A 26,440-nucleotide genomic window follows, 5' to 3' on the forward strand; every position below is an offset into this window, starting at 1 on the left:
AATGTTCTAAACTCAAAGCAGCTGTGATCAAGGTTGACGAGTTGACCTAGAAGCAGCAGTGTCCTCAGATCAATTTGTGATGAGACTGGAAGGAGGTCAGTGAGGAGGTAGACAATCTCGTCGGCAGCAGTCTTTGGAACCCCTAGAACTTGCTCGAACAGATGAGATTGTGCCCGGTCTAACTTTACAAGCATAGATTTAGTTAACTTGTGGATAGATGAACCCTGCAGCATTCTTTTCCCTTCTGCTTGTACCTGTAGTAGAAGCCATAAGGTCATCGTCCAGATCACATAGGACGCTGAAGGAATTCTTAACTGCAACATGTCCACCAGTGCAGCTCTCATAAGTCGTGGGGAGAGGTGAAGGGGATAATATTGGATTGAGGTATAATGTTGAGCCCATGGGTTGCAATACCATTTTGTAGACATATAGCATAGAGAAAGTCATTATCTGACAAGAGACCAACGCATTGTTGATTTGATTTGATTTGATTTGATTTATTCAGACAAAAAAATAAAATATTTACATGTCTCGGGTTGCCAAACAAGGTTTAGGAAAACCCATACACGTTGGTATCCCAGATATATAAAACAAAATACAAAACATATCGATGACATTAACCAAGTTATACAAATACATAATATAAAGGCAGATAAAAGATTATAGTTTAATTACAACATCAGGTATACAAAAAATAATTCTTCAAAATACTAAATGTTATTTTTATTAAATAAGAAAAACAAATAAATAAATATATTATTAAATGTATTGAGAGATGGGCTATTAACTACTATTTCAGGGAGTTGATTCCACTCATTGATTGTTTGAGGATAAAATGATTTCATATAATACATGTAGTTCTGGCATATGGAGCATTCATCTTAAAAGTATTATCATTTCTTCATATTCTGTTCGCTTGTATTTTACCTACATTAACAATCTTATTTACAATTTCATAGTATAAAACAAGTCTATGGTATTTTCGTCTTTTATCTAATGAATTCAGTTTAACCTTTTTTAACAATACGTTATAGCTCGTAAACCAATCTTTGCACATCATCCTTACGTAGCATTTTTTGAATACGTTCAATCATGTCTTTGTGTGCAGCTCGATAAGGATCCCTTGCCGTACAACAATACTCTAAACGTGAACGAATTAGTGTTTCAAAAAGACATTTCAAAATAGATTTTTGGCAATATCATAATGCTTCTGTTTCAAATCAGCAATGGTCTTCTCCTTCACCCAAATGATGTCTCTGTCCTTTGCTAGTCTTATTTTCAAGGACTCATGTTCATGCTTATTAAGTTGCTCAAGACTGCAAACAATCTTTTCATGTTCCCCCATGGTTGCAACACAGGTTCTCTTCTGTCAGTTCTGTTCCTCATATTTTTCACTTGAGGTCTTCAATGCCTTTTCAAGCCTTTGGCATCGGGAGCAGGGAGGTTGAGTGTCCTGAACAAGGGAGGGTAGAGGCATGGTTTGAGAGGTAGAGGAAGTCGTCTGATGGGTAGTAGATACAGCTTCTGTTTGAGAAGAAACGGATATCGCCCTGTATGAGCAAGTGCCAAACGCTAATATTATTAACTACACTGTGCATTCAGTGGGTTACCCATTCAGTGTATACCTTGTTCACACTGTATGTTGGTCATGCTGGTGTTCATCTAGAGTTTATGTGTTGTGCTGAACAGATTCGCTGTATACACATAGACATTGAAACCAACCCCCAATTATTTTCAAACTCTGGTTTGGATCTCCAAGGTTTCATTTTGGGATGGTATTTTTACACTAAAAGCCTATTGTTCAGCCCATTTTCAAGAACCAAAATGAGGATTTTTTAAATCAGAACAAAGTGAAATGATCGCTTTAATCAGCATTGTAAAGTCATTGTAAATCATGCTGTCTAATCAATGATTAGTCATGCAATATTTGGTAATTGTGCCAGTGATTTCTGTGGGGTGTTTTACTAAGACTGAAATATGACTTACAATTAACTTTATTCACTCTTATGACACTTTAAACCTTGTTATGTCTCTAGAATATACCTGAAAATGTTGAAATGCTATGAATATATTAGTTATCTGATGTTGTAATATTGATATATTTATTTAGAATTGATTGTATCTATTTTGATACAGGAAGATCAGGAGATGTAACATGACACAGCCAGGTTGTACAGATCACATCCACAGGGACATATTTAGTGAAACAGCATCAATGACCTTACGATCAATCACTGAGCTTTGAGTTACTGGGACCTGGTAGGTGCTTCACAAAGTCACTCATAAGTTATGAGCGACCTAATGAATGACTGGGGATCCTTTCTTAAGAACTAAATCAACACCAATGTAAATTTGGTGAACATCATTTACCACAAGAAAGGATCACCAGTCGGTCGTTAAGTCATTTGTAACTTCCGAACAGCTTTATGAAACTTACCAGGTGGGTGTTTCATAAAGCTGTTCGTAAGTGAAGAGCAACTTTAGGAATGACTGGTGATTCTTTCTTGTGGTAAATGGTATACACCAAAATGTTCATTGGCAATGGTTTAGTGTATAAGAAAGGTTCACCAGTCATTCTTAAAGTCACTCTTAATTTATGAACAGCTTTATGAAACACCCCCAGGAAGCGGAAAAATACATAGTGGCAAGGGGTGTCCCCACCCCCTCCCCCAACATATGTCCAAAATTGCCCTAATCATTCATAACTGTAGATGGAAACTTAGATTCAGCATACAAATTTGTGTAATGTATAATTATGTGCAAGTGCATTTTTGAATGTGTCAGAATTTGCTTTGACATAGAAATAGAATATGACTCATGAAAATCACATTTAAACACATTTTTTCTTTTGTTTATTGGTATATTCCTAGATGTAAATCTATGAGCAAAAGCGATTTGAAAATTTGCACTCTATAGAATTATGGAATAACATTTTATTATTTTTTTTTGGTCTTGTATTGGACTAGGGTTAACTTTATACTATGCTATGAGTCTTAAGATGTATTGTCAACAATGATTAAAGCCTGTATTATGTTATGGTAAATGCAACCTAAAATGTGATATTCACAGGAAACTTCATTAAAACATCTTTAGTAAAGAAAACAAAATAAAACTCAAAAATAATTTTTTTTTTCTCTTCACTTTCCAGACATGGAATGATTTTGCAAGCTTGAAATAGGATAGAAAACCAAGGATACAATATTGGTATATATATCATTTTGATATAGGCCTATAGTATATAAATCTCTTAGATAAGCATTTAAGGTGCCTTCGAGAGGAAAGATTGATATGGTAACGTATTCACAGAAGAATGATTGCATCGAGCATCTAATTAGCTGGATCTGCACTATATAAATCTTATGTATTATTAACTATTATTATTATCAAGAATGTGCCCTAAATGTGATCAACAGTCACATTTATATTTTTACAAAGAGTCAATGAAGAAAATTAGCAGTTATTAATTTTGGGTAGCTTTGAATATTAGAATAACTGTTCAATATATTAAAGTTCAAAGAATGTAGTTGCAGCAAACAAACTAATTTAAAAAGAAAGTCTTTGCAATCAAGTTCAATTATCACCATATCATTGTAGATCTAGGTCTGGTATATTTTTTTATTTACATTAGCAATGATTAACCTAACTTGGTGAAATCATGAAATGTTAAGGGAGAATATTCATCACGCTGAAGGTCACCAACACAGATAATTACAAGCGGGACAGTGTATCAATATTGCTTGGGAAAAGACCCAACATGTTGTTGCTTTATTTTGCTAATTTCTCAACAGTTACATATTTTCATCCAGAATAATTTGTTATATATTTCATGTTTACGCTTAGGTGGTTATTTTTAATTGGATTCTGTTCAAACTCGTTTTGAGATCGCTACAATAAGTGGCATTTATCTACAATATTATTTAACTTCATCAAAACTTTAACATACTTTTCAAATATATATTTCGGTTGTGGTATACCAGTGTCACACGATAAATTCAAACAGCATCCAACAAAACGTCCACCCAAGTGATAAAGTTTTATGCCAAATCATAATAGTTGAGAAGGCATAATTGCTCCATAGCAAAATAACCATGTTCAATGTAATTTGGTTAATTGATGGTGATATATAGGTTGTTATTCCGAAGTTCGGTTAATTTAAACTCGGGTTTAATGTTAAAGAATACCTTTAAGAATGGATAGCCATTAGTGTCATAAATCGATAACAGTATGACTTCAATACATCAGGGGGCTGTTTCACAAAGATTTAAGTATGACTTAGGTCGCACTTAAATGTCGACGCGTACATGATATGCAACGCGCAATCTTATTGATCAATACGCAGAAGTGCGCGTCCTCTTGGCATGATCTGACCAATGCTGTCATGCCTTTTATACTGCGCGCAACTAGACATTTAAGTGCGACTCTAAGTCATACTTAAATCTTTGTGAAACACCCCCCAGCTCATTTTTCTCTCAAATCATTGACTGTTAAGGACCTGTTTCAGAAGGATAAAGAAGATAGCTATCTTCACCATGACGAGTTAGAGAAGAGCACAATAATCAGAAGAAATGAACAATGTAAGGAAAATTATGACATTTTTGGCTTTCCATAATTTTAGCCTCGGAGTTAGACCATGGTCTAAGTTAAACCTGACTTCAGAATACAGGCCATACTGTATATGCCCATGTGTATATTTTCATCTCTTTTGGTTTTCCTGCTAGATTTCATTGTTCCACAGAATTTAGCTTACATGAAATAATTCAGAAGTGACTAATTGTACGATATCAATTAATGCTACTGTAAAGTATTTTCTTGCTCAATAATTATTCTAGTTAAGCTTAAATATTCAACCGAGAAGAAAGAAGAGATTCATTGCTTTATGTGAGGAAACAATCAAACTTATATTTATCTTCAAATTTGAGTACCATGAGGATGTTGTGTATTTTGTACTATGAACTAGAATTACTGTGATGATTTTATTTTGGTTGGTTTTTTTTTTGCTGGTCAACCATCAAGATTTATTTTGCTTTGTAGTATATGTGTGTGAACACCGTTCACTGCTGCTTGCACACAAATGCTACATTAACCCATTTTTTATAATCACGTGATTTACTTAACATACATTCATACATACATATTGTTTAATGTGTTTGTACATTCTAAACTGAAATATAATTAAGTACTACATATTTTTGTACAATCACCTATATACTCCATGCTTGAAGCTACTGATGTCCATTAGAAATTGGAAATAAAGAAATTGAGGGATTATTTTGTAAGTGGATTTTCTTTGATTCATTTAATAGTGTATTTTTTTGTCTAGGATATCACACAAAGATCTCTTCATAATTTTGGTGATATGAAATATATATATTATTTTTATGTGAAAGAAAGGGGATAGAAGAAAGATGCGAGAATGGAAGGAGAAAGAAAGATAAAGAGGGATGGGAGAGGTAAAGGGAGAGAGATGGAGGGGTAGAGACAGTGAGAGAGGGAGGGGTGATAAGAGAGAAAATCGCATAAGGAGATAGAGAAAGAGTGAGGGAGCAAGAGAAATATTCTAGAGAGGAAATATGATAGGGGAGGAACTGATAAAAGGGAAATGGGGGGGAGGTTAGTTGTTGAAAGTAAGAGAGGGGAGGTATTTGATAGAAGAGAAGGCAGAACAAAAGCTGGATAATGAAAAATAAGATGGACCCGGGTTAATGACAGCAATTTCTATAACAAGTTTACTATCAGCCAATCAAATTCAACGATTTCAGTAGCTTGTAACTGTTGGTGCACTTATAACAATTTAACGACATGGACTCCTGTTTGTGTAGTTATCAGTGCTTCTAGCTGATGGATGAGTTGTAGTAGTACCTAAAGATGAGGAAAATAAGAAATGGCATATATGGACCAATTCTGAAGGTGTGAGTGCAAGTATACAACACAAAATATTATAACTAACAAAATAACCAGGAACAGTAGCATACAAAGGGGGTGGTTACAGGGGTTCAAACCCCCTTCGAGTTTGTTAATACCCACCCCCCCCTCCTAAGAATTGAACCGTACCCCCTCAAATATTTTGAAGACTTTTTTTTCATTTTTTGTGGGAAGGAAATGACCTGAAATTGACAGTAAAGGCCTTTTTTTTGGGGGGTGTCAGCATTTCATTCAGCTGGACCTCCTCCCCCCCCCCCCTATTAAAAAAATCCTGCATACGCCAATGACCAGAAGGGGTATGAAATACAAACATTGGTATAACTAAACATTCTTATATACAATATAATCATAAAAGAGGCGGAGAGTAGTTCAAAAATCTGTATAATTATTGAGAACATATCATGCCTTTTTTCAGGGAGTAACGGTGACATTTCAATTTAAAAAAAAAATGCTGAATCATCCCATGTTTATCACTCTTTTTTGGGGGGGGGTCATGTTTAGGTAATGTATGGGGCAACTTGGTGACAGAGTGATCATTTTAATGAAATTCAACAAGATTGTATGTCACGAATTAGAATGCGGGTTGCAAGTGCCAAGTTAGCAGATGAACCCTTGAGTAAACACTTTGTAAGGTCTGAATAATCTTAGACTAAAAAGGAAATACTGGGTCTGCACACATCGATCATATAGACTATTTACACGGTTGGATGGCCGATCCGAGTCGAATTGTACGCTCGAAACCGGAACGAAAGAGTATTATTCCAGATGATCCAGGGACCTCGTCAGCTCAGCGAGCGGAGCAGGAAAACTGCCAATTCATAGAACAAAAGCTAGTACAGGCACAAACACAATTTGCTTGGTCATTTTGATGCTTCGACTCCGACAACTGGAAGGGAGCTTTCGTCGTTTGTGCACGATGGCAGCCAAAGAATATGACTATCTGGTGCTCGGGGGCGGGTCCGGCGGCCTCTCCAGCGCGAGGAGGGCCACGGAGTTCGGAGTGACTGCTGCGGTCATCGAAGGCAAGCGACTTGGAGGAACTTGTGTGAGTATTGCTAAGCCTAAATAAATTAATCGGCAAAAAATCAATGAACCCCACCCATACATAGCGATTCTTTACTTTTTCTTGCAAGTTTGGTTCCCAAAATTGTAAAAAAATACTGAATCCATCTATTAAAATTAGTGCTGTTGTCGGGAACAAAAATCCATGTCGACATGTCGCTTAAAAATTAATCCCGACATCGACAATGTCGACATGAAAAAGGGACCGTAATTTAGCCTAGGCTCCCTAACAAAAAAAATCATTCGATCGTGGAACATAACACTCTCAATCAACGTATTCACCTTGACACGAAGAATATCCCCACACTACTAGATCTAGATCTATATAATACAGGCTCAGTTCGGGAAAACATATTTTCACTAAGCTAGAATGAATTCACTTTCAAAATCACCGATTTAATCCACATCTTTTTCTGGAGAATCAAGTTTTGTACCACGATCCGGTCTCGAAAGCATTGCGCAATAACACTCGGAGCCAATTTGAGAATCACCAATTACAATAGTGATCATTGCGTATTATACGCTGGTACACATGTGCTGCAAACGCAAGCTCCTCAAATTGAAAGTGAAAAATAATGAAAATCGACCGATAATTTCAGTATCACTTCCGCGGCGATCCGTGCAACGATCTCCAAACGAAGGAAGGGAAGTTTTCTGTGACTTCGTGATTTGAAATAAGCGCTCAATTGCGGCGGTCACAACTTTGACAAAAACGTTTGTGTGAAAAGTAATGCATTGAGGAGCAACGTATTATCAAACATGGTGAATAGCGATGGGTACATATGGATGGGTACGGTGAATGCTACTACGCTACGCTCGCTATACGCGCTAGCTAGATCTAGAGCGCGCGATCGTCGAGGGGCAGCTCGATCGGGCAGGCCGGCCCACACTCAGGCACTGACGTATTTCTGCTGCCGCGCAGCTCGCAGGTATTCTTTTTTCATTTAATGTGCCGCTTTATAGCTGAATAAACCTTTAATCGCACCACTTACTGTGGATAAAAGCTAACTTTTCAGCTAAGCTTTATACTCGTGACTTTAGGCTAGACCCCTTTTTATTCTATGTTTGCATGTCAATGTGAGTGCGTGCATGTCGACATGTTGGAAACATTGAAAATCCTTCGTATGTCGACATCAATGTCGATATGAGGCCTATCGACAACAGCACTAATTAAAATGCAGATTAAAAATATCCAGTCAAATTCCAAGACAAGAATTTAGTAACTCTGTCTTGTATGGTAGGGAATCCTAAAGCTGCGCGGGTCCTAAAGCTACGCACCACTCATCGCGCATGCAGTTTTTAATGGCAAATGCGCACTTTGTGTAGAATTGTGACTGCAGAGTGACGAACGATTCCTATTCAATTTTTTCTACAGAGGCTGCAGTAAATCTCTAAATGCAGAGTACACCCACAACTGTTTTGAATTTTTGAGCTATATTCTCTTTAATTTCATATTATCCTATAATAGTATGAACATATTTTAGAAATTGAGGCACAGGAAATTCTATTTTTCTGCATGATAAATCGAGTGTGTAGCTTTAGGACCCCTTCTAACATCGAGCGGCGAATTCAAGAGGTGTTCAGAAAACACGGCGGGATTTTCATATTAGTGAGTTTTGTGATATTTTGTTCTTGCTTAATGATCTTTAGAATATTTGCCACAAGTTAGCGACAGATAATTTGTTCAAATATTAAAATTGGCCTAGTTTCTATCGTTTGTAAACAAAGTGCGTAGCTTTAGGTCCCCCCATCATACATGTTGTACGGTACCGGTAGTTTGTTTTTTATTTAACAAAGTTAGATCTGAACTAAAGTTAGGCCTAATGACTTAGGCTTAACTTTAGTAACGTTACATGTAGGTATTCTAAAGAATCAAGTTAACTTGTATGAAAAAATCGAATAAAATCATTGAAGTTTGACTGAGAACAACTGGTCAAAGATAAAGTTATGAGCGTTAAAAAAATCATGAATGCTATGCCTTGGCTATGGAGACCCCACCATTGTCAGTGCATCCAAGACCAAGACTTGTAATGTCTCAGAAGTTCTATTCTCCCCTTTGTACACTGAAAATATAATCCAAACCTCTAATTTTCCTAATTCTAATCATGATTTGTATATCTTATGAAAAAAAACCCCACTTGATCTGTTGATAGAGAACTTAATGAAAATAACAGTTAAAGCAAAATATTTAGAAAAGTAAGAAGGGATAGGTACCGTAAGGGCACTAGTATTCAACCCGTTAGGAGAGTTTCCTCAAATATATAGAAATATAGAATTTACCTGAATTTCAGACCCATCATTTTTCCAAGAGCAAGTGGAGGTTATTCTTTTTCCGTTACGTTTTTTCTTCAACCAGTCGACTGTGCGCCGGCGATTGAATTATACGGCGACAGTTTTTGGCACTAGTATTCAATCCGTCGGCACTAGTATTCAACCTAGCGATGAAAGATGGCCCTGTCTCTCAATCTGCCCTTGTCCCATCCGACTATGGACTAGACCATTTGAGATGAGACCAAACAGAATTAATCAAAGCCAGAGACTTACATAGATCTAGATCTAATTTAGCAATCTAAACCCTTTTGAGATTTGTTATCTATCCTCACTAGGTTGAATACTAGTGCAATTCAGTGCAAAATACCGACAACAGATTACCCTGGAAGTAACAAAGGTATGAAATTAAGACAAATTCCCTATTTCTAAATATTTTGGGGAATATGTCAAAATCTTTGAATTATGCCGGGTTGAATACTAGTGACACATTTTGTTCGCAATGGGAGGTTGTCTAAATCGTTCCTGATCTAAAAATTCAAATGCAAAACTTTCTTAATATAACTAGTTCAAATTTTCATAAACTTTCATTGATGTTTTCATTGATTTTTCTGTTTTCACACAAGGGAACTTGTTCACATGGTTTCGTACATGTTGGGTCTACTCCCCCACAGGCTTGATTTCTCTGCACACTTCAGCATCAATCAGACCTTTCACTGGATCTGAGATCCATCTGATGGGGGACGGTTAAAATTCACCGCTCCGCCCTTGGGGGAGTAGGTGGAATTGATTCGCCCTAAAAAAAAGTCAGATGAGTTTTACAAGGGTTTAAATCGTGGAGCGTTGTGGCCCAGTGGATTAGGCTTCGGACTTTGAAACAGAGGGACGAATCCCAGCCATGACGTAATTTCCTTCAGCAAGAAACTCATCCACAATGTGCTGCACTCAACCAAGTGAGGTAAATGGGTACCGGTAGGAAGTAATTCCTTAAAAAGCTGTGTGCACTATGAACGCCTAGCTTAGCCGGGTAATATAGGAGCGCCTTGAGCACCTAACAAGGTGGATATGTGTGCAATATAAATACCCTATATTATTATTATTATTATTAAAAAAAAATCATGTATTTCTTTTTCCATTTCATACTTTGACAGGTGAATGTCGGCTGTGTTCCTAAGAAGGTAATGTTCAATGCTGCATTTCATATGGAAATGATTCATGATCATCAGGATTATGGCTTCAACGTTGATTATAAAGGATTTAATTGGAGGTAAGCAACTGTGACAAGAAAGAAGAAGACACTTAGTTCACCCTGGTTGATAGTAAATAAATTTCATGAGAAATATAGAAAAATATTTGTGAAGGTTTGAAGAAAATCTATCAAAGTATATAGCAGAGCTGACAACCAGTACTGATTTTCAGTATTTAGTACTGAAAAATGAAAAGAATACTGATGGTTTCGTGCAAAACACTGATTTCTGTAGATTCAGTCTTATTTGTTGTGCTATGATATTTCTTTGAAAATACTGATTTTCTCACCAAAATACTTATTTTCAGCATTTAAGATACTGAAATGTTCATGTTCAGGTTGGCAGCTCTGATATAGAGTTCTGAATTTTCAATGTTTTGCTGGCTTGCTGCCATGTCATAATTTCCAAATTTTTAGTGGCTCTTGATAAATAAAAATATTTTTACAGAAGTGGGTATGAAATGACATGTCTTGCGATATTGGGAGCACAGATATTACATGTTGTGAATTTTCTGAATAAATAACATTTGATGAAATAATTTGAGATAAGATGGGGGAGTTAAATCCATAACTTCACCAAACCTATTCTCTGTTGTTTTTTGTCTGCTTTGATTAAAACCAAAAATGTCAAGGTGTACCTGCCCTTAATACTCTTATACCCCTTTCATAAACCTATCCTCCAATTAGCTGCCTAAGAGTGATGTGGATAATTCAATAAAAAATGCGTTCATAAACTCCGAAAATAATCCACACTATTTTTACGAGCGCCCGTCCTGAAAAAGGAGGATAATCGTCATGGCAACCGCACACACCCGCTCCGATGTGGTTGCGTTGGAAAAGGGTGACCTTGTGACCGCTCCATGGCAATTATCCGCATTACTTTCGAAATGCGTTCATAAAGTCAAAATCTGGTCCCGATGCTGCTATTATGCGGATAATTGCAGCATCAAAATAATGCGGATAACTCTGGTCCTCCTCTGATTTCACGACCAAATTATGCTGCTATTAGCCGCATAATTGGGTTTATGAAAGGGGTATTAAAGTGCCAAAGCCTGAACCATACCTTGTTTTCAAAATGCATTCATTAAAGTGTCACTTCCAGAACACTATGAACATTTTGGAGAAAATGTAACCTTTCAAATAATAACAATAGGTAATTTATAATAGCCTAAATTTATTTACCAAAGGTAAATGCTTAGATATATGTACACTGTAGTTTTGAAAACTGCTACCAGTTGGCCCTGCATACTGTACATGATAATGTTATAAAATCATTGAATTTTATTCATTGGGTAATTATGATATAAGCTGATATAAGGTTTCTTTTTAAACTTTTTTTTTCTATTGTGATTGTAATTTTTGATGTATTGTAATGGATGAGTGGATCCTTTGCAGCTTGACTACATTCCTGTTTGTAAAAGTGTTTAAATTAAAGTAAGTAATTAAGCTTTAAAGGACTGCAATCTTTTCACTACTCGGATACAGAAAAGTACTGATAATACATTATAAGATTATGTCAAGGACCTGGGTGCTGTTTCATAAAGCTGTTCATAAGTTAAGAGCAACTTTAAGAATGACTGGTGAACCTTTCTTATACACTAAACCATTGCCAATGATAATATTGGTGCATACTTTTTCCCAGAAGAAAGGATCACCAGTCGCAAATGGAAAAACCTTATTTTTCTCTCCTCCGTGTTTCCATTTCTCAGTGTGATTAAAGAGAAACGTGACGCCTATGTCAAACGTCTGAACGGCATTTATGAGGTGAACCTGAACAAATCCAAGGTAGACATCATTCCTGGCCATGGTACGTTCACACCCGATGGATGCATAGAGGTCAATGGTCAAAAGTACAAAGGTCGTCACACCTTGATTGCTATTGGAGGGGAACCAACATTTCCAGATGTCCCAGGTGTGTATAGAAAAAGAACAGTCTGCCTAAAAAAATTGTGTTTATGTACTCATTACATGTTCTTTTTATATTCTAAGGGTGCATTATATTGCTGAACAAACATAATTTGAAGGGTAGAAACATTATCCAAGCCAATAGGAGTGGAATTAAAGCCAATGAATAGGGCTGGGATTACCTAATTTGAGCCCTGAAATTTTACATTCTGTTGATACAAAAATGTAAAAAAAAATTTTTTTAAATACTTTGCACCATGATGTTGATTTGATGATAGAAATGGTAATGTTATTATGATACAGTGAAACATCACAAAAATCATGAAAGACTACATTAGGTGCATGAAAATAATCCAAACCTGATTGTTTGACAGTTTGTGATTTGTCTTCCATTTCAATGAAATGATTACCATTTTACTTGCTTATCTATACTCTTTTCACTCATACATTTTGAGTGAACTTGCCTGATCAAAGTCCACGGTTAAATACAGGCCAAAAAAAAAAATTTTTTTAATTTACTGGAAGCTACATCAATAGATAAACTTTAACATTGCAGTAAATTGGAATTTTCTAGCACTCTTTCGAGCATTTTAGGGAACATTTTGCCCCCATCCCCTCTTAAGATTTCCATTTCCCTGTTAAATACAGGCCCCCAAAATAATTTTTAATTTACTGGAAGCTACATCAGTAGATAAACTTTAACATTGCAGTAAATTGGAATTTTCAAGGGCTCTTTCGATCATTTTGGGGAACATTTTGCCCCCAGCCCCTCTTAAGATTTTCATTTCCGTGATACCTTTTGCTACTTTACCACTAAGAGATTGTTCATTCTTTTTTAAATTTTAACCATTGTGTTGGCTCAGTTGGTAGAGCGTCCGTCTCACAACCGGGAGGTCGGGGGTTCAAACCCTGGCCGCGTCAGACCAAAAGACTTTAAAAGATGGGAGTTGCTGCTACCCTGTTTGGCATTCAACAATGAAAGGGATAGAGCCTCGTCAATCTGGCGCTGGGCAGTGGCTGCTTGGCCCACGATCAATTGGGCAAAGCGAATTTTCGGAGTATTTCATTCCATGTCTATTTCGAACGATAAATAATGGATTTATCTTTATCTTATTATTTTTTTTAATTTGCTCTCATTCTCAAATTCTGCAATATTATCGTACTCCTAGGTGCTGAGCATGGTATTAGCAGTGATGGATTTTTTGAACTGACAGACCTTCCAAAGTAAGTTTACAAACCCAATATCATATTTTGTGTTGGATAGGGGAAGACGGGGCAAGTTGAGCCACCACCCCTAGGCCAATAATAAATGAGTCAGGCATTGTGGTTGTGTCATGTATCGATAACCCATTACATAACCCTTAACCCCACCACATTGTTTTCAACTTTGAAACAAAAAATATTTTTTTAGAGGGAAAAATACGAATTTCAGCCAAAAAAGTATAAAAGGGTGTGAAATAGATCGGTGCTTTTTACCCACACACGTCTTTCAATATAATAAAGAAATAAGAACATTGTTAGTCCAAGTATGGATTCTCATTCTTGTCATAGTCTTTTACATGATCGATGCATAAGAAATGTGTGGATGTGAAAATATCGTATTGAAATCAGACTGGGGTGTTTTGAGCCAGTCAACATGTGGCAAGTTGAGCCATGGTAATTCTTATGGTATTGTATAATAATAATTTTTTTAAAACTTTAAAAACCATTGATATGCAGCCAGAAAGGAACAAATTCATATGACAGTTCGTTTACTTTTAGAGCATGTTATTATTTACAGAGAATTAGCATGTGAAAAGACTTCAAATTAAAAAATGACTCATGGGTTCTTCCCGCATATATTTTGTACATAGTTTTTGTGGCTCAACTAAGCCCAGAATGTGGTTCAAACTTAACCCACAGATGGGGCAAGTTGAGCCATTTGACATTGTTTTTTTCAAAGGTCACAGTGACTTTAAGTGTGGGAATAGAAAGTTATATATAGGTGAAAAATATTTCCCAAGAATCAAATTAAAAGGCAAGGTACTTATTTCTACAAAATAATTAGTCATATCAATTCTAACATGCAAAATGCAAAAAGTGTCGCAACTTACCGCGCCTTCCCCTACTTCTTCCCATGCTATGTCTTGAGATATAATATGAACTTTGAGAGGATTGATTTTTCATAACTTTCTTAGTACCCGATTTAAAAATTTGTGATTATATTGCTTCTCTCTGTCCTTCCTTTTCTTTTCTTCTAATTCATTTCCCCCAGGGTTTCACTCTCTTTGAAAAAAAGTAATGATAAAATTCAAAATTTCCCCAAACTTTGAGATGCAGTCAATTTAGCTAAACCTTTACTGGTGAATGTGTTTTTCTTACCAATCACCTGATTTTAAAGACCACAATTTTGGTTTCCCTTCCATTATTCCCTCTGAAACATATATTTCAAAAAGCCTACCTGCTTTTATGAATATTGCTTTTTTTTGGGGGGGGTGTCTTCCTTTGTGGTCTCTGTGTTAACCTAGCAAGAATATTCCTAGACCCTTTTTTTCTGAAGTACAATGTAATGCAATCAGCACATATCCTCTGGATTAGGCACTTTATAAATCCACTCGTCAGAGAAACTGGTACATTCACTCATGTCTTCACAATTCGATTTTGGTAATAGCCTCCTTTACAAGTTACCAGATTCTCAACTTGGAAAATTGCAAAGGTTGCAAAGGTTGCAAAGGTTGCAAAGTGCAGCTGCATGTATTGTAACTCTATCTAGCAAGCACAGCCACATCACCCCTATATAGAAAACTCTTCACTGGTTGCCCCAGAAGGAACACACAGTCTTTAAAATCCTTCTTTTGATTTTTCATACAGTCAATGGAACTTCCCCCAGTTACAATAGGTCTTTGATGCATCATTACCAACCCTCAAGAAATCATCTCTTACAAATTCCAGTTTCTAAGAAATCATGCGGGGAGCGGGCCTTTGCTCATGCAGGACCTAGCCTGTGGAATTCTCTCCCACACAGTTTGAAAACCCAGACTGCAACGACCACCTTCAAGGGCAACCTGAAAACTTACCTGTATTAAAGTGTTTTTTGATAGACATTGACTTATTGTTCAGACATGTATTACATGTATATGTACGGTAAATAGTTTTTGTTGTTCTGCTCTGAAGCGCCTTGAGCATCTAATCAAGATGGAAAGTGCGCTATATAAATCTTGTGTATTATTATTCATTATTATTATTATATCATCATCATGTTTCCAATAGGAAGACTGCTGTGGTGGGAGCAGGATACATTGCTGTTGAAATGGCAGGAATCCTCAAAGAACTTGGAAGTGATGTTTCCCTCTTTATCAGGAGAGACAAGGTTGGTTTGTAGGGTTTTGTTTTGATGGTGCTGGTGCTGGTGGTGATGATGATGATGATGATGATGATGATGATGATGAAGATGATGATGATAGTGATGAAGATGATGGTAATAATGATGAAGATAATGAAGATGATGATGATAATGACGATGTTGATGATGATGATAATGATGATAGTGATGAAGGTGATGATGGTAATAATGATGAAGATAATGAAGATGATGATGATGATGATGATGAAGACAATGATGATGATGTTGATGATGCAGATGATGATAGTGATGAAGATGATGATGGTACTAATGATGAAGATAATGAAGATGATGATGATTTCGATGATGAAGATGATGATAATGATAATGGTAATAATGATGAAGATATTGAAGCTGATAATGATGATGATAATGATGGTAATAATGATGAAGATAATGAAGCTGATGATGATGATGGTGGTGGTGGTGGTGACATTGATCCTGCTCCTAATTTTTATGTTGATGATTATTATGAAAAAAAAAATGGTGATGATGTTTAGGCCTGGGACGATTGTCATTTTTACCATTCGATTATTTCCTGAAAAAATAATGGAATTTTTTATTGTTCGTCGGGAATCACGTCTTTTCAGTCACAATAATTGACCTACTTTATGGTGACCCCCCCCCCCCCCCCCCCCCCCCCCCCGATGAAGAAATCTCCATCAAAGTCACATGTTTAGAATAAATTAAAGTAGTCCCTTTTCCCCTTCTCCAAGATATTTATATCAAAAGAAACTACATGAAATGAGAATAACACTTTCAGTTTATTGTTCCAATGAAAATCTTTCCTAAATCAATGCTGGTACTCTGGTATTATGCATGCATCCCTCCAAGTGCCACACCCCTGCATATGAATGAATCAGCCCAGATCAGCAGTCCAAAGTCCAAAGATGTAAACAACTCATTCATGAAGTATTCTTTGAGACTGACCCCAGTGGAGCATTTCACTTGAACAATTTCATCCCTTGCCCACACCATGTCCCCGCCCCCACTTTTGGCACTGCCCACGATGCTACACATGTATTTCAAAAAAATATTTTGCAAAATGTTTTATTTGAAATACTAGTACCGTTGAGTTTCAAAATTACAATATTTTATCATTTGAACCTACATGTATAACTGGGTCTATTTTTGGAGACTAGTTGAGAAAGTACCAGTGAAGACAGGCGCATGTGGGCACACACCACTAACTATTTCCCCATAGACTCATTTGTTAAAAATGAGATTTGAAAAAATCACCAAAAATAAGTCTTAATAATCACATCATCCACACCTTTATCATTTGGTAGTTCATCCAATATCCTTCAAACGCTAAATATATGAAAAGGTGTTTTTCAGGATTTTTTCGCACTTCAGGGGCTCAAACCAAGACTACGTGCAAACTTGGTTGCAGTCACAGTGCTCACAGGGTTTCTTGGGCAACTAATCAAGTTCCCATAAAACCCAGCATTGACAAATTACTGCTCTCCCATGGGACTGAACAGATCCAGTAGTATTCCCTCTCTATGCCCATATGAAAAAAATTGTTCAGATATGCACCGTTGATTTTATATGAAATTTTTCCAACCATTACATCATTTTAGGTACGGGTCTGAAGGGGATTCCCGAAATTGCCGAATCCTATTAGTGGTGTGCGTCCATGTTGGAATGTAGTTTTCATTGTGTGAGGGGGATATAAAAAAGTTGCATTATTGTTTTGAAACATGAAAGGAATTCTGCTCGCACCCCTATCTTTCTCTCTCCCTCACACACACACACACAGATGGGGGAGGGGTCAATTTATTTCTGAAGTCATGAACTTTCCTGAAAAGGGAACCAGGTGCCTTCTTCTTTGTTTCCTAAAAAGTTTCATTGGCTATCCGAAGGTCCAATCAGCTCAAGTGAGCTGGTTGTGTGTTTACTTATTGTTTTGTGCATGCAGATGATTAACTTCTTTGTGTATCGAGGGCAAGGTCGGGTGGGATTAAAATTTTCGGAGGCCTTTCATGTTGGTATGTTACTATGAATATGATACAATCATTGATAATTTTTGAAAAATTACCTTGGTAACACAATTTTTAAACCTGTATGAAGTATAATTATTAGTGTAAATGTATTAGTGTAAATTTTGCTAATCGATTGGTGATTGGCGTCATGCCAATCGAACCATTCGATCGGTCGATGTTTACTCCCAGGCCTAATGATGTTGAAGATGATCACTACTACTGTTAATGGCAAGTATTCAATAAACAGAAGTCTATAAACCACAATCGGATAAAATCTTAGTTTTGTCATAACCCTTTTTTTAATGCCAGAAAACTGAGTTGTTCATTGGGTCAGTTGAGTCTACTTTCGAGAGAGCCATTCCTTTCAAGTTTATCTTCCTTTTCATTTCTTATTCAGGCACTGAGGAACTTTGACTCCATGCTTTCTGAAAGTGTGACGGAGAGTATTGAAAACATAGGAATAAACCTGGTCAGACAAAGTTCAGTAAGTAATATATTACCTGGGTCCCGTAATACAAAGGTTAGCGATTGATCGTACGCTAGATTTTCACGATTGATTGTACATTGTAGTCAATGGAATCAATCATAGAAAAATGTTTTACGATTGATTGTTAAGCTTTGCATTACAAGCCCCAGGTGGGTTTTTAATAAAGCTGTTCGTAATTTAAGAGCAACTTCAAGAACGACTGGTGAACCCTTCTTGAATGCTATTAATCATTATAAGACACCTAGATAGATCCTTGTCATTTGATTGGTTGGTTGATATTGATCATTCAGCCTATTTTACAAGGACGTAATCATCCGTGCAATTTTAGATCCATTCATTGTTCAATTTCGGATCCATACGATTTTGTCCATTGCACGCACGCACCCAGACTGCAGGCACCACTTGTGTTTGCAGCACACATGTTGTATATACGCTATAATCAACAGACCGAGCTTACACTGCTTGAGCATATTTTGCATCAAAATTCACAAATTTCATCTATAAGGAATCTTTTTTAGGTGTCAAATAAACTAAATAATGAATGTTCTTTTCATTGTGCAATGGACAGAATACTTCATTCAGTGAAAGATGAAATTGATGATCCATTAAACTCATTTCATTTTTCACCTCATGAAGTATTATACCCATTGCATTCATAAACATTCATTATTTGTATACCAATAAACATTTAATGGTGATCCTTTCGTGTTGGAAATGATATTCCCACAAGTTTATGTTACATAGTAGTACTTGTGAAAGTTTCATACTTGAAGACATAATTTGCAAAATTTTTATGGTATGAGAGCTTAACAGCTGTACCACAAGTATGTAGCCATTCAATATATTGTGTGCACATAAGCTTTAGTCTTCCTATCATCAACCAATCAGAATCACTTTTTTAAAATGTACAATAGATTATAAATCTTCATATTATAGGGCCTACATAGATATGAGGGTATTTATGAATGGTCTCTATTGTCCTTTCGTGGTATTGTTAGATGCAAGCTTCATGAGATCAATATTTTGTCAATATATGATTTTCAACCTTTTTTTAATGAATTATACTCATTGAACTCTACCTCTTCTGAAATATTATTCCACACAGATCGGATGACTATGTTGCAATTTCAGCATAGCAACACATGCACTATTTTGAATTGAAATAGATTAAATATTCAGTACTAAATCCAGCTAATTTCCAATTTTAATTCCAATCTTGTTTCCAATTTCACTTTTTCAATTCCCCAACTGATTTTGATATCAATTTCAGTTTCAATATAAAAATCCAATTCCAATTGCAATTTCACTTAATTCTAATGTCAACATCAATTTTGATTCCAATCTCAATTCCAGTTCCAATATCAACTTTAATTCCAATTTCAATTTTTCAAATTTACTTCAAATCTTGCAGCCTGTGTCTGTTGTGAAGGAAGCAGATGGAACCCTTACCTATAACACAACAAGTGGGACGTACCAAGGTTTTGATTGTCTTCTCTGGGCCGTAGGTAGGCATGCCTTGACCAAGGGTATCGGCCTTGAGGATGTGGTAAGTCTTGTAGCTCGGTGATGATCAGGCCCCTGGAAACTTTTTTTTATACTAAGGGGTGCTGATGTAAATTTGAAAAGCAAAAAAAAAACATACAACAAAATGGAGGTCATTTTGGTCCCGAGAAATTTGAAAGGTGAAAAAAAAAGATCATTTTGGTCCCAAGAAATTTGAAAAGCGAAAAAAAAGGGGAGGGCATTTCACTACAAAATGGAGGTCATTTTGGTCCTGAGAAATTTGAAAGGCAAAAATAAAGGTTTCACTGCGAAATTTTCACTACATTTTCGTTACATTTCTCAATTTTATTACATCTTCCAGGGGTTGCTGCCTATGTAAAATAGTACGCACAGCACCCCCTCACAATACCAGAAGTAAACACTGAACTTGAACTCACTTGCTGGTGGTGCTCTTTGTTTTATTATTAGGGTGTGAAAACCAATGCCAAAGGAGACATTGTTGTAGATGAATACCAGAACACCTCGGCACCTAATTTCTATGCTCTAGGAGACGTGTGTGGAAAGTATCTCCTTACACCAGGTAAATCTACTTTCTTTTATTCATTTATTTATTTATTTATTCACTCATTCATTCATTTATTTATTTATATATCTTCTAATTATTCATTTATTGACTGATTCATTCAATCACTTACTCATACATTTGTATATTTATTAATTCAATCATTCATTCACTCACTGAGCAAAGTTGGCTCAGCCTGTTGAACCAAAGATTGTGGGGTAGAGTCCACCCGGGGCAGATGACTGAAGCCATTGCATTGTGTGTAAACGTCTCTCCCCTGTTCCATATATGCAGGCTACATTACAATGGAAAATACTCTGTCCCTCGGATAGGACGTTAAATGGAGGCCTCGTGTATAGGAGAGTCACCACCTCTGCACGTTAAGAACCCACTGCACTATTCATATAAGAATAGGGGAAACCCCTGTGTAGTGGTCCACCTGCACTCCCCCAATCAGTTATATCGGGAGGAGAGACCTGCGGGTCATACTGATTCAGTTTGCCTCCCAGGCACAGGTGATGGCAAATATATAATTATAATAAAAATGCTGAAATTGAATTTTGCATCTGATTGCAAATATTTCCTTGCAACACCCCCTTAGATTCATGTTGTGTAAGAATATCCCATTACAAAGATTAGAACTGCATGTAGAAAGAGATCAAACGCACATTTAAACTTTTGTTTTCATCATTCATTTTTTTTTATAGTTGCTATTGCTGCTGGAAGAAGACTTTCCCATCGGCTTTTCAACAACGAGAGCTCCTTGAAATTAGACTATAGTAACATCCCGACTGTAGTCTTCTCTCATCCGCCTATCGGTACCGTTGGAATGACAGAAGGTAAGCATTCATCATCGTGCCAAAGCCAGGGTAATGGTACGCAGCGCTTAGAAACATTGTATAAAGTGCTATATAAATGTTGCATATTATTATTATAGTGATACAGATCAGTCCATATTTATTTTCTATACCTCATCGTTAATCAGCCCAAGTTATATAATTTGTCATGATTTAAGGCCCAACATTATCACTAACAATGTTAGACCCGACAAAATACTTGATTTCATTGTATATACAGTGCGTCCCAGAAAAAACAAAACCGAGATTTAGCGATCATTTATCATTACTTAATCATAAATAAAATAGACAAATGACCTACCAAATTAAAGCTTAGAATCTCCTCTTTCATCTGATATTACTTAGATTATTTCTCATTCACGCATGAGTGAGCAAATACAATTTGAAGAAAGGATATCAAAAACTCATTTGGCGGGGGGTATCTGGGTTTCAAAAAGAAAAACACATTTTTGCAAAGTTCAATATCTCCTCTTTAATATGATACCTAAATTACAGAAAATGGTCAAGAAATAACAAAGTTCTGGTCATTTGAAATAAGGCTTGAATTCTAATAATTTCATAAAAAGAGGTTCTCCAGGCTGGCTTTCAAACTCACTCGACACTCTGTTTTGTTGACGATCAGCCATGCATTGAGTCTTTTGTTCACCATGCGAAAGCTTCTGTGGGAAACCGGTGAAAACACGTTTATCTCATGAAATTATGGAAATACAAGCCTTATTTCAAATGACCAGAACTTTTTTATTTCTTGACCATTTTCTGTAATTTAGGTACCAAATTAAAGAGCAGATATTGAACTTTTCAGAAATGTGGGTTTCCTTTTGAAACCCAGATACCCCCCGCCAAATGACTTTTTGGTATCCTTTCTTCAAATTGTTTTTGCTCACTCATGCGTGAATAAGAAATAACCTAAGTAATATCAGATGAAAGAGGAGATTCTAAGCTTTAATTTGGTAGGTCATTTGTCTATTTTATTTATGATTAAGTAATGATAAATGATCGCTAAATCTCGGTTTCGTTTTTTCTGGGACGCACTGTATTTCAGCTTTTGAAGTATTAAAAGTTTTTTTTTCTGTTCTTTTGTTTGCATATTGTTATTGTGATACAGAACAGTCCATATTTGTTTTCTATACCTCATTGTTAATCACAAAGATATATACTTTGAGTTATGATTTAAGGCCCAATAGTATCACCAACGATGTTAGACCCGACAAAATACTTGATTTCATTGTATATATTTCAGCTTTTGAAGTATTAATCAAGAGGTTTTTTCTGTTCTTTTGTTTGCATATTGTTATTGTGATACAGAACAGTCCATATTTGTTTTCTATACCTCATTGTTAATCACAAAGATATATACTTTGAGTTATGATTTAAGGCCCAACAGTACCACTAACCATGTTAGACCTGACAAAATACTGACTCTCTAACTTAATTTCCTTGTATATATTTCAGCTTTTAAAGGATTAATTAATTAAGTTTTGAAGGATTAATTTCAGAACCGCGTACACGGGCATCACAAAATTTGGTGTCAAAAGATATGCAAGACTTGAAAGTAAAAAGTCAGCGAGTGGCGCGGTCAAAAAAATTTGCGCGATGGCGTAGTGACAAAATTTATCTAAGGGGGTCAATTGACCCCCCCAGTTTAATAAAGGTTAAAACTTCGAATACAGATGTTTTATTGATAAGTATTATTGACCCCTTCCCACACTCTGAAAGGTTAGTTGTTTTAGCGCGAAAATGTAGGGGGACAAAATGTAAGTATTGTGTTACTTATTATTAGAAACAATTAAATCGTAAATGATGTAATTCTACATGCAACCTATAGTTCATGGAACATTATGGGGGAAAAATTGAATGGAGGCTCGTGCCGATTTCACCCCTGAAATGTTCAAAGAGCCCTGGAAATGAAAAAAAAAACCTCAGAAGATCTCCATTCACTGGCATGTTGAGGCTTAGCCAATGTAGCAGATTATGCAGTATGTTGTCAATAAAAAGCCCAAAGAATAGAAAGATTATTTCGTTTGCCTGACATGCATGTTTATCAAATCTTGTACATCTATCCATTCAGCGGAGGCTACCGCGAAATATGGTGGAGATAATGTGAAGGTTTACCAGTCCACTTTCACCAACCTCTACTTCGCAATGACAGAGAGGAAGGAGAAAACAAAGATGAAGCTTATTTGTGCCGGCAACGAAGAAAAGGTAAGTCAAGATGAGGGAAAAAGGAGATTACTCAATATAGATCATCTTATTCTAAACATGTTAGGGCATTTTTCTACTTTTCAGAAAATTCTGAGGGGAGGGGGGTTGACAAAATTTGCCTGAAATGAATTGAAGAGACATCTTTACCACTTATTCTATGAAATTCAAGATCTGAGTTCATAGACTAGATTGGTTTTTCATAAAGGTATTTGAACATTACGCAGACTATCAGCTTTAATGACAATTTTGGAAATATCATTTACCACAGGAAAGAAATATCTCCACTGGTGTGTAAAATTATGTGTTAAGTCGTGATTACAATCCTGCGTAAAGTCATGCGTAACTTTCAGCTTTATGACCACACCAGAGTTCATTTCAATTCATTATTTTTTTTTCCGATGTTGCATTATACAAATAGCAAATAGGCATGAGTGTGATGGTGCGAGATTTCGCATGAGGTGAAAGAAATAAGAAAGATGCTCTTTTCAACGAGGCATAATCCGAGTTGAACAGAGTGTTGCTTTCTTTCACCGAATGCGAAATCTCACACCAATGTACGAATAGGAATATTTACTAATTGTGTTGTACAACTCAGAGTTTAGCGAAAATATGAAAAAAAAGGAGTTTTTCTCTGCAGTAATCTATGAAAAGGGAGCACAAATATTGAAAGCAAAAAGCAAAATCCCACAAGTGGACATGAGCTTGGGCAGCATTGCACATTTAGTGAGCAGGCTATATGCGTATTGCACCTTCATTTTTTACTGAGCGCAATGAATTGAATCGTATTGTGATGTCACCTAAAGCCGTGCAATGGTACATTTTGGATGGTACCTCTTGTGTGCATCGGTACGAATGTTTGACATTCAGCCTCCCATTCGCTGGCGTACAACAAGCTGTACAGTAGGCATTGTACAATATAAAATGTACAAAGGTTTGATACAGGTAGCACCTCGAGAAGCTCATGCGTGTCGAGCAAGGTGCTCCCTTAGAAGAAACAGCAGTACCGAAAAAATATCAGCATAACATAAATAAACGTAAGAATATAGTATGAAATTATATATATTATACTCATTGAGTGCTTCGTGCACGCTACGTATCCTACTATAACATGCCACACTCGTGCTCGCACGCCTACTATTGACTGCTTTGTGCTTGCATTGTTTCCTACCCTCGCCTGCTTCGTGCATGACTGCGCACATTCGGAATTACAATCATTGTTACGCCGTTTTGCATTGTATTGCGCATCGCACGCACGCCGTAATTAGCACTATTGTGTGCATTGCGAACTCTGCTTTCTGACAGATCAACTTACTTACGCGGTTTACATTCGACTTTTTCGAGTATTTCTACATTTTTTACAAGATATGGCTCCGCCTCTGAGTTGGAAGAGATCTAGATTTTTTTGTCCATACAAAACACTCCACGAAATGGTACTACTTGATACAACTCATATTTTAGAGGTAAAGATAATAACCAATCCATATAATGAGGACACCATTATAAGGGCTATGAAATTTCCTACAACTTTACTACACAATAATTTGTGGATAAACTAATGGTTAGAGAGTTACAAGCAATTGTAATCATGACTATTGAAAGGAGTGAATACGACTCGCGATCCCAAAATCAATGTGGCACAGGGGGGTTTTGTAGCTGGCACAGGGGATTAGCATCGGATTAGCACTGTGGCGTTGGGTTACTAGTGTGCGTGGCATGTTATCACATATTATACAAATAGCGAATAGGCATGAGTGCGATGATGCGAGATTTCGCATGAGGTGAAAGAAAGATGCTCTATTCAACGAGGCGTTAGCCAAGTTGAATAGAGCGTGTCTTTCACCGAATGCGAAATCTCGCACCATTGCAGGAATAAGAATATTCGCTATTTGTGTTGTACAACGCCTCCAGTAATCTATGAAAAGGGAGCAAAAATATTGAAAAGCGAAAAGCAAAATCCCACAAGCGCACATGATCTTGGACAGCATTGCGCATTTAGCCAGCAGGCTGTACGCGCATTGTCACCTTATTCAATGAAATCGCATTGTGACGTCACCTCCTTAAGCCGTGCAATGGTACATTTTGGACAGTACATTTTGGATGGTACGTCTTGGATGGTACGTCTTGTGTGCAACGGTACGAATGTGTGGCATTCAGCTTGATCGCAACAAGCAACAACAAGCTAAGTAGGCATTGTACAATAGGAATTATACCCTCAATTCTCTGTTTCATTTGGTACAGGTTGTTGGGCTTCACATGCAGGGTTTCGGATGCGATGAGATGCTGCAGGGGTTCTCCGTCGCTGTCAAGATGGGGGCAACCAAAGCCCAGTTTGATGAAACCGTCGCCATCCATCCGACCGCTTCCGAAGAACTTGTGACGATGCGTTAGGAGGAAGTACTCTGTATGTTCATCCACCGAGTTGATGCAGGATTAAACCATGTTCCATGAATTCTATCAAGTTACAAGCTACTGTTATAAGCTACCAGAATTCTGTCATTTGATAAGCTAAAACAGATTTTTTTCAAAAACTGACTTACAAAAAGCATTGATTGATCTGGGTTCCGTTTCTTAAAACTTGTTATAAAAACAAATGTACAATAATCGTTTACAGCTACTGAAATCCTACAATCTGATTGGCTGATATTAAATTTGTTATTGAAATTGTTCATTTGTTATTATGACAAGTCTTTATGAAACGGGATCCTGATCATCCACAACTATGGAAAGCCAGGGTCATCAATTTCTACAATGTACGGTATAAGTACTTTAAAAGTGATTACTAATACTAAATACGTGTATGATGTATACTCATACAAAACATCATTGTCTTGACAAGTACATCAGTGTGCTTCTCTCTGTTTCCAGATGGGCATTGGGTGCACTCCCTGTTTACATGGAAAATTATGACATTGATGGCTTTCCATAGATATTGACTGGATAAATCTTTATGTGAGAGGTTTCCTTAGTGTAAAGTATATGATAATGATTCTCGTGAGAAGGGTGCCTTTCAGGTTTGGTATTGGGAGATTAGGGACACTGAGGCATATGTCCGTAGATCT

The 26,440-nt window shown here is 36.6% G+C and overlaps 1 protein-coding gene across 1 annotated transcript; it reads left to right on the forward strand.

Annotated features, from left to right (window-relative positions):
- Nucleotides 1–6,703: 6,703 nt before the first annotated feature.
- On the forward strand, nt 6,704–26,168 carry LOC121429512 (glutathione reductase, mitochondrial-like). The gene is made up of 11 exons (XM_041626574.1): nt 6,704–6,967; nt 10,404–10,519; nt 12,208–12,410; nt 13,573–13,627; nt 15,653–15,752; nt 18,168–18,254; nt 19,669–19,803; nt 20,229–20,340; nt 21,030–21,161; nt 23,248–23,381; nt 25,620–26,168. Exons 1-11 carry the CDS (start codon nt 6,791–6,793, stop codon nt 25,767–25,769), a joined length of 1,401 nt encoding a protein of 466 aa, XP_041482508.1. The 5' UTR covers nt 6,704–6,790; the 3' UTR covers nt 25,770–26,168.
- The last annotated feature ends 272 nt before the right edge of the window (nt 26,169–26,440 follow it).

The sequence above is a fragment of the Lytechinus variegatus genome, chromosome 16 (assembly GCF_018143015.1).
Source record: "Lytechinus variegatus isolate NC3 chromosome 16, Lvar_3.0, whole genome shotgun sequence".
Lineage (NCBI taxonomy): Eukaryota > Metazoa > Echinodermata > Echinoidea > Temnopleuroida > Toxopneustidae > Lytechinus > Lytechinus variegatus.